Source organism: Oculina patagonica, chromosome 7 (assembly GCF_052425735.1).
Source record: "Oculina patagonica isolate OP01 chromosome 7, crgOcupat, whole genome shotgun sequence".
Lineage (NCBI taxonomy): Eukaryota > Metazoa > Cnidaria > Anthozoa > Scleractinia > Oculinidae > Oculina > Oculina patagonica.
Genome location: NC_135764.1, coordinates 22,017,937 through 22,031,218, shown reverse-complemented (window position 1 = coordinate 22,031,218; position 13,282 = coordinate 22,017,937). Strand labels below are relative to the sequence as shown.

Below are 13,282 nucleotides of genomic sequence, written 5' to 3'. Positions count from 1 at the left end.
TTGTAAGTGTCAAAAGCAGAGGGAGACTTGTGAGTGTCAAGCAGAGGGATACTTGTTAGTGTCAAAAGCAGAGGGAGACTTGTAAGTGTCAAAAGCAGAGGGAGACTTGTAAGTGTTAAAAGCAGAGGAAGATTTGTATGTGTCAAAAGCAGAGGGAGACTTGCGAGTGTCAAAAGCAGAGGGAGACTTGCGAGTGTCAAAATCAGAGGGAGACTTGTAAGTGTCAGAAGCAGAGGGAGACTTGTAAGTGTCAAAAGCAGAGGGAGACTTGCGAGTGTCAAAAGCAGAGGGGGACTTGTAAGTGTCAAAAGCAGAGGGAGACTTGTAAGTGTCAAAAGCAGAGGGAAACTTGTAAGTGTCGAAAGCAGAGCGGGACTTGTAAGTGTCAAAAGCAGAGGGAGACTTGTTAGTGTCAAAAGCAGAGGGAGACTTGTGAGTGTCAAAAGCAAAGGGAGACTTGTTAGTGTCAAAAGCAGAGGGAGACTTGTAAGTGTCAAAAGCAGAGGGAGACTTGCGAGTGTCAAAAGCAGAGGGAGACTTGCGAGTGTTAAAAGCAGAGGGAGACTTGTGAGTGTCAAGCAGAGGGATACTTGTTAGTGTCAAAAGCAGAGGGAGACTTGTAAGTGTCAAAAGCAGAGGGAGACTTGTAAGTGTTAAAAGCAGAGGAAGATTTGTATGTGTCAAAAGCAGAGGGAGACTTGCGAGTGTCAAAAGCAGAGGGAGACTTGCGAGTGTCAAAATCAGAGGGAGACTTGTAAGTGTCAGAAGCAGAGGGAGACTTGTAAGTGTCAAAAGCAGAGGGAGACTTGCGAGTGTCAAAAGCAGAGGGGGACTTGTAAGTGTCAAAAGCAGAGGGAGACTTGTAAGTGTCAAAAGCAGAGGGAAACTTGTAAGTGTCGAAAGCAGAGCGGGACTTGTAAGTGTCAAAAGCAGAGGGAGACTTGTTAGTGTCAAAAGCAGAGGGAGACTTGTGAGTGTCAAAAGCAAAGGGAGACTTGTTAGTGTCAAAAGCAGAGGGAGACTTGTAAGTGTCAAAAGCAGAGGGAGACTTGCGAGTGTCAAAAGCAGAGGGAGACTTGCGAGTGTTAAAAGCAGAGGGAGACTTGTGAGTGTCAAAAGCAGAGGGAGACTTGACTTAAAATTCTCTTCTTTTTGTTTGTTAAAAGAGCGTGCCACTGAAATGGGTAAGTGTAGCTTAGGAGAAAAAAAGCTGATAAATTCATATTATACGGCTTTCTAAATTTTGATAACAGCTACTATTTACTGACGAACTTCAAATGAAAAGGCGGGGAGCATTTTTTTCAGTTAATATTTAAATTACGAACCAATGTCGGTCACGTAAAAGCAAATGAAACACATGTAATTCGATTGCGTAACAACAAGGATTGTCCGCAGATTGACAAAATATTTAACCAGATCTGACGGCTGGAGGTAACGGTGAAATGAATGAAATCAAGGTTATCTATGATGCTCCTACTTTTTTGCAATTAAAACAGTCGTAAAAACGCTTTTTTGGTGCCCAAAACCAAACACAAATAAAACAGAGCATTTTTGTTGGCATTTTTAATGATTCAGTCACGTTTACATTTCATTTTCCAAAACTTTCATATGCACTGGTTAGCAGGCAAAAAAGAAAAATGGTGAACAAAGTTAAAAAATTACGCTGGTCTGATTTTCATCTCGGATCTCTTGGCGGAGTAGTAGTATCCTTTCCAGGTATACCAGTTGACACCATCAGCATAAGATGAGTGCTTGCCATGGTGGTATTTTCCGTTTAGGTTGGAAGCATGACAGTGAGTGTACCACCAGGCTCCTTTAAACGTTACAGCACAGTTACTGTACCAGGTGTCATTATCCTGATCCTTGGTTGTAAAGGGGTGACCACGATGCCCGGAAAGGGAATCCCCTGCCGTACCTGGAGACAAATCACGATAATAAACGCTCATGGGTTAAAAATGGGCCAGTCAAAAGTAGAGGATGGCATTTTTGTTAAATCAGTGTTAACAGGGCAATCTAAATAACTAACTAATGAATATTTTAAAACGCAATATTTACCTGAGTAACTTCCAAGACCCAGCTGGTACTTAGTCCTCTCGCTTGTAACTGCAAACATATCATACTTCGCATAAGCCGTTCTGCCTGCAGTGTCTTCCAGATCTACTCGAAGCATGTACCTCCTATATTTCGTCAGGCGGTGTATCTTGTCCAAACCCAGCCAAAACTCGCCATTCAGGTCACCAAAGCCGGTTTTGTAATCGGCCCAGTTGCGGTAGAAGTCAACAGAACCGTCAAACCTCTTCTGAATCACTGTCCACCCCCAACCGGGTGTTGTTAGGTCGCAGTAAACAGCAATGGCACCTGCTCCATCCGGGTCGATTGTATAAACACCGCTGATTCTTTCCCCGTATCTGTAATGCTCAGCACAGCTCTTCCTTGCTATTAAAAAATGTAAATAAATAAATAAATAAATAAATAAAAAACAGAATTAGCTTTTTTTTAATTTGAGACCACACCCAGGAAAAACAAAATACGTTTACTCGTGAAATTGAATTAATCAAGAAATGAGGTAATTTCATACTCTCCCTCTGTAGGAAAATTTACTAATCGTTCTTTAATAAAATGTTAACGAAAATAAACTTCTGTGCAAATTTTTCTACCAAGATATTGCGAATTAAGTGTTACGCTTCATCCCAAAAGTGGCGTCAGCTGCGATGAAAACAAGATCAGCGTACCCGCGTATTGGAATAGACGAGAAAAGAGGAAAAATACTACCAACCTTTACAAGCGCTAGCCATGGCGAGTTTGGTTTCTTCCATGAAATTAAACAGCACAAGAAAGGTGAGAAACACAATCCACTTACGAAGAACCATGTCTGAAAAACTGCAATAAAAAATAAATAAATCAATTGCTCTTTTTATCAAAATGTTCGCATGACCATATTTTAATTTCTTACTTTTTTCTCGGCGACAACGGTGACAATAGCGATGATTTCGGTAGACGAAAAAAAAAAGTTGCCCTGAATAGCTGAGAGCCCATTTCTCTTTTGTTAAAGCAGTTGCCTCTTGATAACTTTTATTCCCTGAAAATTATTTTTATTTCTGCCTTTTTTTCCTTGCGGCAGAACCGTTTTTCAAGCCTGTTTAGAACGATTTATCTCGCTGTATCGAATATTAAAATAAACGTACGTTATTTTAAACGCGGATGCCTGTGCAAATAAGGTTCGGATATAGCAGTTTCTAGATCTACGCTGTCAAGTTTCACAAATTGCTTGTTCATTAATTGGGGCGTTCGATAAAATCTTAAAAAAAAGTGCAAAAAATTTTCTTTTGGTCGCGTTGGAGTGGTCGACACAAGTTTACATCTTTGACGGTCATAAACAAAGCTATCTACGAAAACATTTTCGGAAATGTTGGTGAACCGAAACAGGAATTAAACTTACCTTATATTCAACCTTGTTACCGAGAGAGAGCTTGTCGATCAGGTCACTAAATTTGAAAGGTTTCAAGCTAACTGGAGCTGGTTGAAGCACTGTAAATCACTTGTAAGTTTCAAAACACCGTAATGAAAATTAATTTAACAGGAAAAACTCGACGCTGTAACATGTTCATTTTTCACTGTTTACCCCCCGTCCGGGCTTTTGTTGATGTTAAATTAAACTTACTAATTTATAAGCAATGAAAATTTTTCTTTTCCTCGAACAACATTATTTGCTATTATAATTTCGGAAAAAATTTTAAAATCTGCCATTGCTTAATATAACAATCTACATTTTTTCAAAATGATGCTTTAAGATGAATTTCTGATACCATTAAATCGAAACCGAACACTGAAATAATTTGTTTATGTTTAATGCATGCTTGATTTTAACGGTCTAGTAGAGAACTGTATGCAAATAAGACGATAAATAACTGTAAGTTACTCTCGAGTTTATAAAGCTTCCTGAATTTTTTTCACTTTTTGAATTAGTAAAAACACTTAAATTAAATACATGGGTGTGATATTTTATGTTGTAGTTTTTAGCAGTGAAATGCAATGCGCTTGATAGGTTTTCAACTATACACTATATAACAATTAACATTGTTTTGCTAATGGAAAGCCCTTGAGCACTTAACTCTTAATTTTAATTGATTTTTTTTTAAACATTTACATATTTTGAAAATGTTTATCGGAATGATAACTATAAAATTTGCTACATCGAATGACCTTGTCACAGTCTTGTCTCATGCGTTCGGTAAAATCTCAATTCAACAACAATAGTGCGCAATTTTTCTTTTGGTCGCGTTGGAGTGGTCGGTACAAGTTTACATCTTCTACGTTCCTCTACAGAGCATTCTACAAAGACATCTCCAGAAATGTTGGAAAACCGATACATGAATGAAACTTACCGTATACTCCACCGTGGTACGGAGTGAAAATTTATCGATCAGATCTCTAAATTTGAATTGTGTCAAGATAACTGGAGCCGGTCGAAGCACTGTAAATTACTTGTAAGTGTCCAAACACCGTAATAAAAATTAATTTTAACAGGAAAAACTCGACGGTGTAACATGTTCACATTCCATTGTCTACCCCCTACCACCCCCCCCCCCCCCCTGCAACCTTCGGGGCATTTGCTAATGTTTATCTACTAAGCAATGAATATGCTTCTTTTCCTCGATTGACATTTTTTGCTATAATATCGGTAAAATTTCATAAAAGTGTCACTGCTTAACGGCCCACATTGTAATAATGCGCGGGCGCTTAAGACGAGTCTCTGATACCATTAGATCGAAACCGAACACTAAAAAAAATGTTTATTTTACTGCATGCTTGATTTTAACGGTCTAGTAGATAACTGTATGTAAATAAGACGATTAATGACTTTATGTTATTCTCGAGTTTATTAAGCTTCCTGACTTTTTCCTTCCACTTTTTGAATTAGTTAAAAACTTGAATTAAATATATGGGTATTGATATTTAACGTGGTAGTTTTTAGCAGTGAAGCACAATGCGTTTGATAGGTTTTTAACTATGGGGTTGCTATACACTATTAAAATATCAACACTGTTGTTAATGGAAAGCCCTTAGGCACAACTCTTCATTTTTATTAACATTTTTATTTTATATCGAAACATTTACTTTGTTTAATTTTTGAAAACGTTTATTTGAGCGCGAATCTCTTTGCTATATCAGATGCCGTTGTCTCTTGTCTACATTGTTGAATATGATATCGACATCTGACTGCATGGCACAATTGTGTATCTCGATTGATTATATGATGAGGTAGGAATTGGTTTGGGGTTAACATAATTAATTTAGTATCTAGGTAAAACGTCCACAGTTAAAATCGGGTTCAGCGGCCATGGAAACAGTGCCTTGTTAGCTGCCATTGAGCTAAGTTGTCATAGCAATTGGCATGTTGGGAATGAGCCCTTATTTGGTAGGTTTAGGGCCCGTCCACACTAATCCACGCGCAAAAATTTGAAAACGGAGTTTTCGCTCAAAAATGGGATAAATGTTTTCAGCAAATTTATATGTAATATAAATGCCAATTTACATGTAATATAAATTAAAGTTAATGTGACAATCATAAAAGGAGTTCAAAGAAGTCATAAGATCACTATATTCAAATACGCAGATCTGTCACGCAATATGCTGCAAGACTATCACTCTTGCGTTACATTCAAAGGTCAAACTCACTTCTATAGTGTGATGCGCTATTCGGGCTAGCCAATCACATCGCCCCTTTTCTATTATGTCAATCAAGGCCATGCGGTTTTATCTAGACATGAGTAGTTTTACTTCAAATTCTCTGAGCTCCCTAAAAGAGTTTTCACAATAATTCCCACCCACCCAACCCTCTTTGGTTCTCTTTAAGCTTAGTATTTGTAAAAATGTAGGCAATGTTTTAGTTCTACGCACATATCCACCTATGTTAAGGGTGTTTACTATATTACTAGCCATAGTTGATGGACTAAAGAAGCAAGCCCGCATTTATATACATTATTCTAATAGTTATCAATTCCATTTTGTATGCTTACTTACGTTTAGAGCTGATGGACTTAAGCAGCATGCCTGCTTACAGAAACATTGTTTTTTATATTGTTACCAATTTGTATGCTAGCTCAGGCTTAGAGCTGTTGGACTTCAGCAATGTGTCTGCTTTTGAGATATTGATATACATGTAACCGTTAGCTTTAGTGTCGAGCTGGCATATACTAACTCGACCATTCTGTTATTCGATTACTGTCTCTTCTGAACTTCTTCAATAGCTTTAGACCATCTTAACTAAGCATTGTCTTTTCTTATAGTTAATAAACCACGGGAGGGGATGAAGTGCTCTGTATCATTCGCCCTTTTGCCCCATAGCCTCACAGGGTCAGCTTTCCCCTTATAGTGGGGCCCCCCAGTGTTGCTGTTATTGGTTGTTGTGATTGTTCCCAAGGGTCGTAGAGATTAGGACCCCAGTTTCTTGGGAACCAGGGCATGTGGTTGTGTTTGTTCCCAAGGGTCCTAGAGATTAGGACCCCAGTTTCTTGGGAACATTCCCAAGGGTCTTAGAGATTAGGACCCCAGTTTCTTGGGAACCAGGGCATGTGGTTGTGTTTGTTCCCAAGAGTTCTAGAGATTAGGATCCCAGTTTCTTGGGAACTAGGGCTTTCTGAAAGGAAGGAGAGGATTCCAGTCTCTCGTTGCCAACCAACTAACCTGTGATACATGTACCCTGCATGATTCCTATTGATGATTCTGATTGGCAACTCGAGCACTTCATTCCTTACCGGCCCCTTTTCTCCCACTGAACTTGTTGTCTTGTTTTGACTTCATGGGTTGGGAACATTAATGTCCACTCTATAGTTTTCGTATCGTTTTTGATAGTTTCGCCATCTACACTTGTCCGGAACAACTTGAAAACAAAACGCTGCATCGGCCCTAGCGAGGCTCGCACTGAATAAAATGAGTTACTGTTTTGAAGTATTCTTTTTTTGAGCGAGCGAACTTTTTTTGATTTTGTGAGCGCTTTGTTGGATTCGAACTCACTGCCGTGCTGATCTAATTAGTTTAAATACTTTACCAGGGTCCTAAAATTTGGAATTCTTTCCCAATATAAAAAAACTGGTTCGACTATCTTTTCTGCTTAAAACAATCAAATGATTGAATTTTTAATTAATCGAGTCTGAATGGACCTAGCCGGCGTTCGCTTATCAAAAACGCTTTTATTCTAGACTATAGTGCGATGAAAATTTCTGTCAGTTTCAAAGCGTTGTCGCTTATTATATGCCATCGCATTCTCATCTGACAACAGATGCAAAATAATGTCTTTCTTTGCGGAGAACATTATCTAATAACACATTTTCTTTAAATAGAATAATAAAATTAACTCCAGAACAACAGACGAATCCTCTATCTTGATAAACTTAACAGTAATTTTGGACATAAGCGAGCTCTCTGGTGCATTTATACTTTATTTACTGATTAATTCAGAGAACATTTTATTTTTCCATTTGTTTAGACTAACGGGTACTTTTAATTTTAGGCGACGCTGGCGTGACTGTTGCTCTCTGGCACCAAAATACTAAGTAACGCAGCACCCTCAGAAGTGTTACTTCCTTCGTACGCATTGTTGCATGAAAATAATCTGTACATAAAGGCACCCGTTTACGGTTTAAGCTAGTTTTCCTTTGAAAAAAAAAAAAATGCTTTCGCAGAAGACCACGGTTTTCCGGTTTTCCGTGAAAGCGTTTATGTGTAGCACTGAAAATCCATGTCTTTCCCAGAAAGCTTGGATCCACACTATGTGTTCCTGCTTTTCTTGGAAATTCACGAGCATTTTTCCAAGAATCTAAGGAATTTCCGGCCCTCCCTGACTCCTTCACTCCGTTAACAGTAAAGAGTAAACAGTAATTTTATTAACACAACATTGTTTTCGGATCTTAGAAGCTCGCAGGTAGCCAAACTAAAATTCTAGGCGAACTACTACTATATTGACCATAATGTAATTAAGTAGTTCAAAAGAAAGAGTAAGAATAAAAAGAAAAGCTGACTTAAATAATACGCTAGTAAAGATAATTATTTTCCCGCCAAGCTTATTTGGAAACGGTTGAATGACGTCGGCATAAGATCATGATAGCAGTTTTCTCGGAAAGATACCTGGAATAACCCAACAAGTAAAGCCCAAAAATAGTGCGCGCTGATTGGCTACATTCCGTCAAGGTGCATTTTATGACGGTGACTGTGCAAAGCTGTCTGCCATTCAGCCGTTCATCGTTACTCGACGATACATTTTCCTACGAGGCAAACCACGAAGCATCAATATCTAGCTGAAGTACAGCGTCGACTATTGATATACCTGGAAGAAGTTCTATGATCATGAAGTCTGTTGCTTATTTTACCATTATCTGCCTTGTGATAAAGGCAGTTGGTAAGTATCCATTTGTTTCAAAGTAACGAGTTTCCGTTTTTTGTAGAGTCTTATTTTGTATCAATTTGTTGCTCGTGGAATGCACTGTATATACAACTTAACCCTATTCAGACCGGGCTTTTTTTGACCTTCTCAGACCGGGGGGGCTCGGGCCCCCCCCTTGTTCTTCCAGATTACGCATCACCACGAACTTATAGGATGTTTGTTGTCGCTCTTTCTTTTGTTCGTCACGTGGGATGGTGACGTCACATCACGTGACATACATCATGGTCAGCCGCCCTGTCCGCCATCTTGGATTTCATTTCCATGCCACCACCATCACTCAATCTGAAGTGCCCGTAAAAATGTAAATATTTGATTTTTGTCACAAATGGGAAACATGCCTGTCAGCCGTTGCATGGTGAGTCGTTCTCACTCATTTCCAACCCTACCAAATTTGCCAGATAATTTTAGGACTCAGAAGTTGGCAGCGTTTGGTTAAATCTTAAAAAAGTTATAAAAGTTCAAAGTCAGCGCGGGCCTCAAAAGCCCCCCCCCCCCCGGTCTGAATAGGGTTAATGCGCCAAACTACTTTTAGTTATTGTGTGTGTCCGGGGTACAGTGGCCTAGTGGTTTGCGCGCTGGATTCCGGATCGAGCGGTCCGGCTTCAAGCCCTTGCCAGGGTGTGTTTTCGGGCGCGACACAATGCTCATAGTCCCTTATTCTCCATCGAAGTGTATAAATGACTACAATCGAATCTAATGCTAAGGATAAGTAATTCTTCGATGGACTAGCATTTCATCAAGTAAGAAGAAATACTTGTTGTTGCTTAATGCTTAAAAAACTGGTGTGAGCTGCGGCCTGATGTGCCTTCCCGAATGAAGCCTTTCTTATCGAATTGTTAACGCAACCTCGCTCAACGCTTGTAGGCCAACATTTGACTAGCAGGGTGGTAACTTACAATAATTTTAAATTTTCTTAAAATGCCACGCCATTCGAAAAAAACTCTTGTTGGATTGGGTGCGTTTGGCCCAAGTTTGACTATTACTTAACCATAACAATATTATCGCTTCACACAATTAACCGTTGGCTCCTGTTAAACGCCAATGGGCATATATACCTGTCGGGGACAAGAATAACGTCTCACTTTTTGTTTCTTTATTTTTTATTCTGGCAGATGCTGGTCCAAGGGAGTGCCATGCTTGTGCCGAGCGCGACGCGGCCACTTGCTCCGCGAATCAGATAAGCCAAACCTGTGCAACAGATCGAAATTCACTTGGTGCAACTCACTGTGCTTCTGCAATTGGCAAATACAGGGATCAGTTTGGAAAAGTTCATGATGGCTTCATTCGAGGCTGTATTGATTGTGCAGGTAAATGAACGTTAAAAGTAATGAAAATGGAAACTTAAAATGTTGCTCATAACCAATGATACATTCGTCTCCATCGGCCAAAAGGTTTTGTTTACATTTTGCTTCAAACGTGAGGCCCTTGTCAGCGACTAACATTTGTTTACCATTTTAAATTGTTGTTCCAGATAAACATGCGGCGTGTTTTGCTCTTGGTGGCGCTCTTAAAGCACGGGAATTCTGGACCTTGCTGGAATGTGAAATGAAGTGCTGTACCGGCGACTACTGTAACGCCCAGGCCCTATCTTTGTCATCGGATGCATACTCTGTGTTTAAAGAAGGTAATACAAAGCATTCAGGCTGTTTAACTTTATAACCTGTGTTAATTTTTTCAAGGTTCTTTTGATTCTAAGGTAGCTGAGAATGAAGGAATACTAAGACATAAGAGTAAACTCTATGTATGTGTATTTGTACTAAGTAAACTATTGATAAGTTCAATAGTATAAAATCCCTACACGATTCTTTTTCCTCCTACATATTTTGTTTCCTTTTTTTCTTATGAACAGAGACTTATCAATATCGAAATAGCAGGTATGCACATGAGTCACAGTAACGCTGTCCATATGTCAAAGGTCATTTTCTCGGAACTGAGGGATATTTTAAAGGGGCTGTGTATGACAATTTGTTTATTTTATTTTTTTCCGAACTTAAAGGTGGAAATACACTCAGGAATGAAAAAAATAAAGCGGCAAAAAAAAAAAAATTATAATTAAGGATGAGAAAGATTTAAACTTGGTAAACTCGATCCCTAAAAATATATAGCATTTTTGCGGTGAATGGAAGATGCGCTGTCCGTGTCAAAAAGATCTTCTAAGAGGATGTTTTTAAAATGTGTTTGTTTTGCATTCAATACCCGTTTAATTTGTTTAGTAGTAATTTATTAGTAACTGCAACAAAACCTTTACGCCTCCGTCCTCAGGCAAAAGTGTTATAGTTATAACTAAGAGAAAAACAACTAAATCACAAACTTTTGGACCTTGCTCCCAATTATTTTCAACAGTTGTTTCTGTGGCGTCAAAAATTTAAACCTGTCGTCCAAGATAACATTTTCCGAGAAAAAAGAAAGTCTTGCCCCCTTTGATTAACATATTTGTTGGGGCCAAGGATAAGGTCTCAATTACCTTATTTACCCTCACAGAGGATGGTCCAAAAGAATGTCACGCTTGTGCCGAGCGTGACGAGGCAACTTGCACCGCTAACCAGCAAAGCCAAACCTGTGCCACGGATCGAAATTCACTCGGCACAAGTCATTGTGCTTCTGCGGTTGGAAAATATCGGGACGAGAACGGAAATGTCCAGGATGGCTTCATTCGGGGATGTATTGACTGTAGAGGTAAATATATAATCATATATTTCAAAAGGTAAGGCGCGTCCGGGAGGGTTTTATAGCTGTAGACATCCTGTGTCACTATAAATAGGAATGCTGTATACATAAACTCTTTTTTTTTCTCTTTAAAAAATATTGTTTTTCCGTCCCAGGCTGAATATTGTCATTTTCTGCCGATTTAAGGCTGAAAATATTCTTGCGAATTTTCTTAGATTATTCCATTTGACCATGTCGTTTGTGCTGTATCCCATACATATTTATAAAATGTACTGTTCATCGAACAGTCATTGGCATCAAAAAATTGGCTAGTTCAGGTTTTTATCGTTTTATTTCTTAGATTTTCCGTTTACATGATTAAGATAAAGGGAATTTTTTATATAGTTTTATATAATTTTTATATAGTTTAGTTATAATTGTATCTATTTACAAATTTTGAAAACACAAACTTCCATTCTTTTCAAAATCTCAGCTTCGGGTTTATTCCTATAATATTCCTCAATATTCTTTTAAAATAAATTCTTATAAAAAAAGAGTGTGATTAAAACATGTTGCTTGTTGACGAGTGCAATTGTGTCTACTAGTCAAAAAAATGTTCAATGTTACATTTTCAGGTCCTTTTGAAGCAATTATTCTGTATTTGATTTGATTTGATTTATTTGTTGTTTCAGATAAAAAGGCAGCGTGTTTCGCTCTTGGTGGCGCTCTTAAAGCACGCGAAGATTGGACCTTGCTGAAGTGTGGAATCGAATGCTGTACTGATAACGACTGCAACAACCAGACTACAACCTTGTCACAAGCTACAATCACCGTGTTTACACCAGACGGTAATTACCTGTGCAAACCATTAGGAGAGTCTGGATGAGGTCAAACTGTCAGAAATGGCACTGAGATCTAAGATCTGCAAAATTTACTCTGACATCTGAAAAATGAGATTGAATTTTTGTAGCTGAGAAACTGCCGAAAATTTAACTTAAAACTGGGATTCTAGTACCCCATCCAGACCCTCGCTACATATTGCGTTCACTATTTTGTTATATTTAACACAAATTGCTTTGTACTTCATGTCGATCTATATAAGAGATGTTGCGGCAAAACAACATCTTCACTAACTCCTAGTTTTTTTCGACACATTTTGATTCTTGTGCGTTTCGAAAAAGTTTGATCCGTGTGCATGTTTAGCACTGATCTTTTAGAAGAGATCTTAAGTGTCACTGGACTACGTTAAATACCGGCTTCTTTTATTTATCTTACCGCCGTAGACTAATTCTTCAATTTGAATATTTTTCTTACATGTGCCGCTGTTTCACCAACCGTTTAAGGACCAACTGCTGCAGCGAGCCGAGAGGGTCTGTCTGTGTTCATCACTGCCGGAGTACCTGCCTTTGCTCTTGCTTTGTGCAGCATCTTGTACCACTTTTAGTAAATAACTGCAGAAGCATGACATTGCCAACCCGTGATATATGCTTTTACTAATGAAAGAAAGCGTATTCTTGTAGTAAAGTTTCTTATAAGCGCACCCTTCTAAAGTAGTTATTTGAATAAATAAATGTAGTGACTGCATAATTAGCCAGACCCCGTCAGTTCATTCGAATAAAGCCTAGTCACTTCCCAGTAAATCATTTTTTCAGGCATTGCATTTGTAATAAAAACTATCAACCATTGCATGAAGACTACTGATTATAAAGATTTTGATATAATTGTCACGTGCTGTTCGAAGCTTCATTTATGTGATGAAATACTAAAGAGTACAAATACAATTAAGTAACTATATTAGTAAAAGCTGTTGATTGTTGTAACACCACAATCAAAGCTCTTCATTTGTTTTGAATGGTAGCGAATTTAAGGAGTGCCAACTATAATAAATATGCAGCGCACTGTTTCAGAGCCTTTTATCTGCTTTAACAAGTACTTGAGACATCAATGCGTAAACGAATAAAGGAAATTTGAGCCACAAATTTACACATTCTAACATAATTTGCTCGTAAAAATTAGACGATTTATAAGAACTGGAAACTAAGGCCAAAGACAGCTACATAACATTTATTTAACCGTTAACTCCGTTTCTCATAAGAATATATAAGCAGACGACCGGTAGTCTTCCAAAATCATTGTTATAAATCGTTACAAAAACAGCAACACAGCGGTCAGCTTGTAATAACTTTTCTACTG

General features: G+C 38.4%; 2 protein-coding genes across 3 annotated transcripts; one reads left to right on the top strand and one right to left on the bottom strand.

Annotated features, from left to right (window-relative positions):
• Nucleotides 1–1,559: 1,559 nt before the first annotated feature.
• On the bottom strand, nt 1,560–4,502 carry LOC144660808 (ryncolin-1-like). 2 transcript variants are annotated; one of them, XM_078521536.1, is made up of 4 exons: nt 4,386–4,502; nt 2,777–2,880; nt 2,056–2,436; nt 1,560–1,915 (listed from the first exon to the last, which is right to left on the bottom strand). In XM_078521536.1, the coding sequence occupies exons 2-4, from the start codon at nt 2,868–2,870 to the stop codon at nt 1,659–1,661; spliced, it is 732 nt and encodes a 243-aa protein (XP_078377662.1). In that variant the 5' UTR covers nt 2,871–2,880; nt 4,386–4,502; the 3' UTR covers nt 1,560–1,658. The 2 variants fall into 2 exon arrangements, with proteins under 2 accessions (XP_078377662.1, XP_078377661.1); XM_078521535.1 differs by lacking the exon at nt 4,386–4,502 and adding an exon at nt 3,440–3,572.
• Nucleotides 4,503–8,209: 3,707 nt separating this feature from the next.
• Nucleotides 8,210–12,775, top strand: LOC144661542 (putative skeletal organic matrix protein 2). The gene is made up of 6 exons (XM_078522348.1): nt 8,210–8,398; nt 9,556–9,750; nt 9,915–10,067; nt 10,925–11,119; nt 11,782–11,937; nt 12,433–12,775. The coding sequence occupies exons 1-6, from the start codon at nt 8,341–8,343 to the stop codon at nt 12,531–12,533; spliced, it is 858 nt and encodes a 285-aa protein (XP_078378474.1). The 5' UTR covers nt 8,210–8,340; the 3' UTR covers nt 12,534–12,775.
• The last annotated feature ends 507 nt before the right edge of the window (nt 12,776–13,282 follow it).

Bases quoted from the DNA above. Each gene is read 5' to 3' on its own strand.
- LOC144660808 (XM_078521536.1), bottom strand. From the start codon at position 2,870: ATGGTTCTTCGTAAGTGGATTGTGTTTCTCACCTTTCTTGTGCTGTTT. The intron at 2,437-2,776 runs GTTGGTAGTATT...ATTTTTTAATAG, and splicing joins CATGGCTAGCGCTTGTAAAG to CAAGGAAGAGCTGTGCTGAG. The intron at 1,916-2,055 runs GTAAATATTGCG...ATTTGTCTCCAG, and splicing joins GGGTCTTGGAAGTTACTCAG to GTACGGCAGGGGATTCCCTT.
- LOC144661542 (XM_078522348.1), top strand. From the start codon at position 8,341: ATGATCATGAAGTCTGTTGCTTATTTTACCATTATCTGCCTTGTGATA. The intron at 8,399-9,555 runs GTAAGTATCCAT...TTATTCTGGCAG, and splicing joins CCTTGTGATAAAGGCAGTTG to ATGCTGGTCCAAGGGAGTGC. The intron at 11,938-12,432 runs GTAATTACCTGT...CAACCGTTTAAG, and splicing joins CACCGTGTTTACACCAGACG to GACCAACTGCTGCAGCGAGC.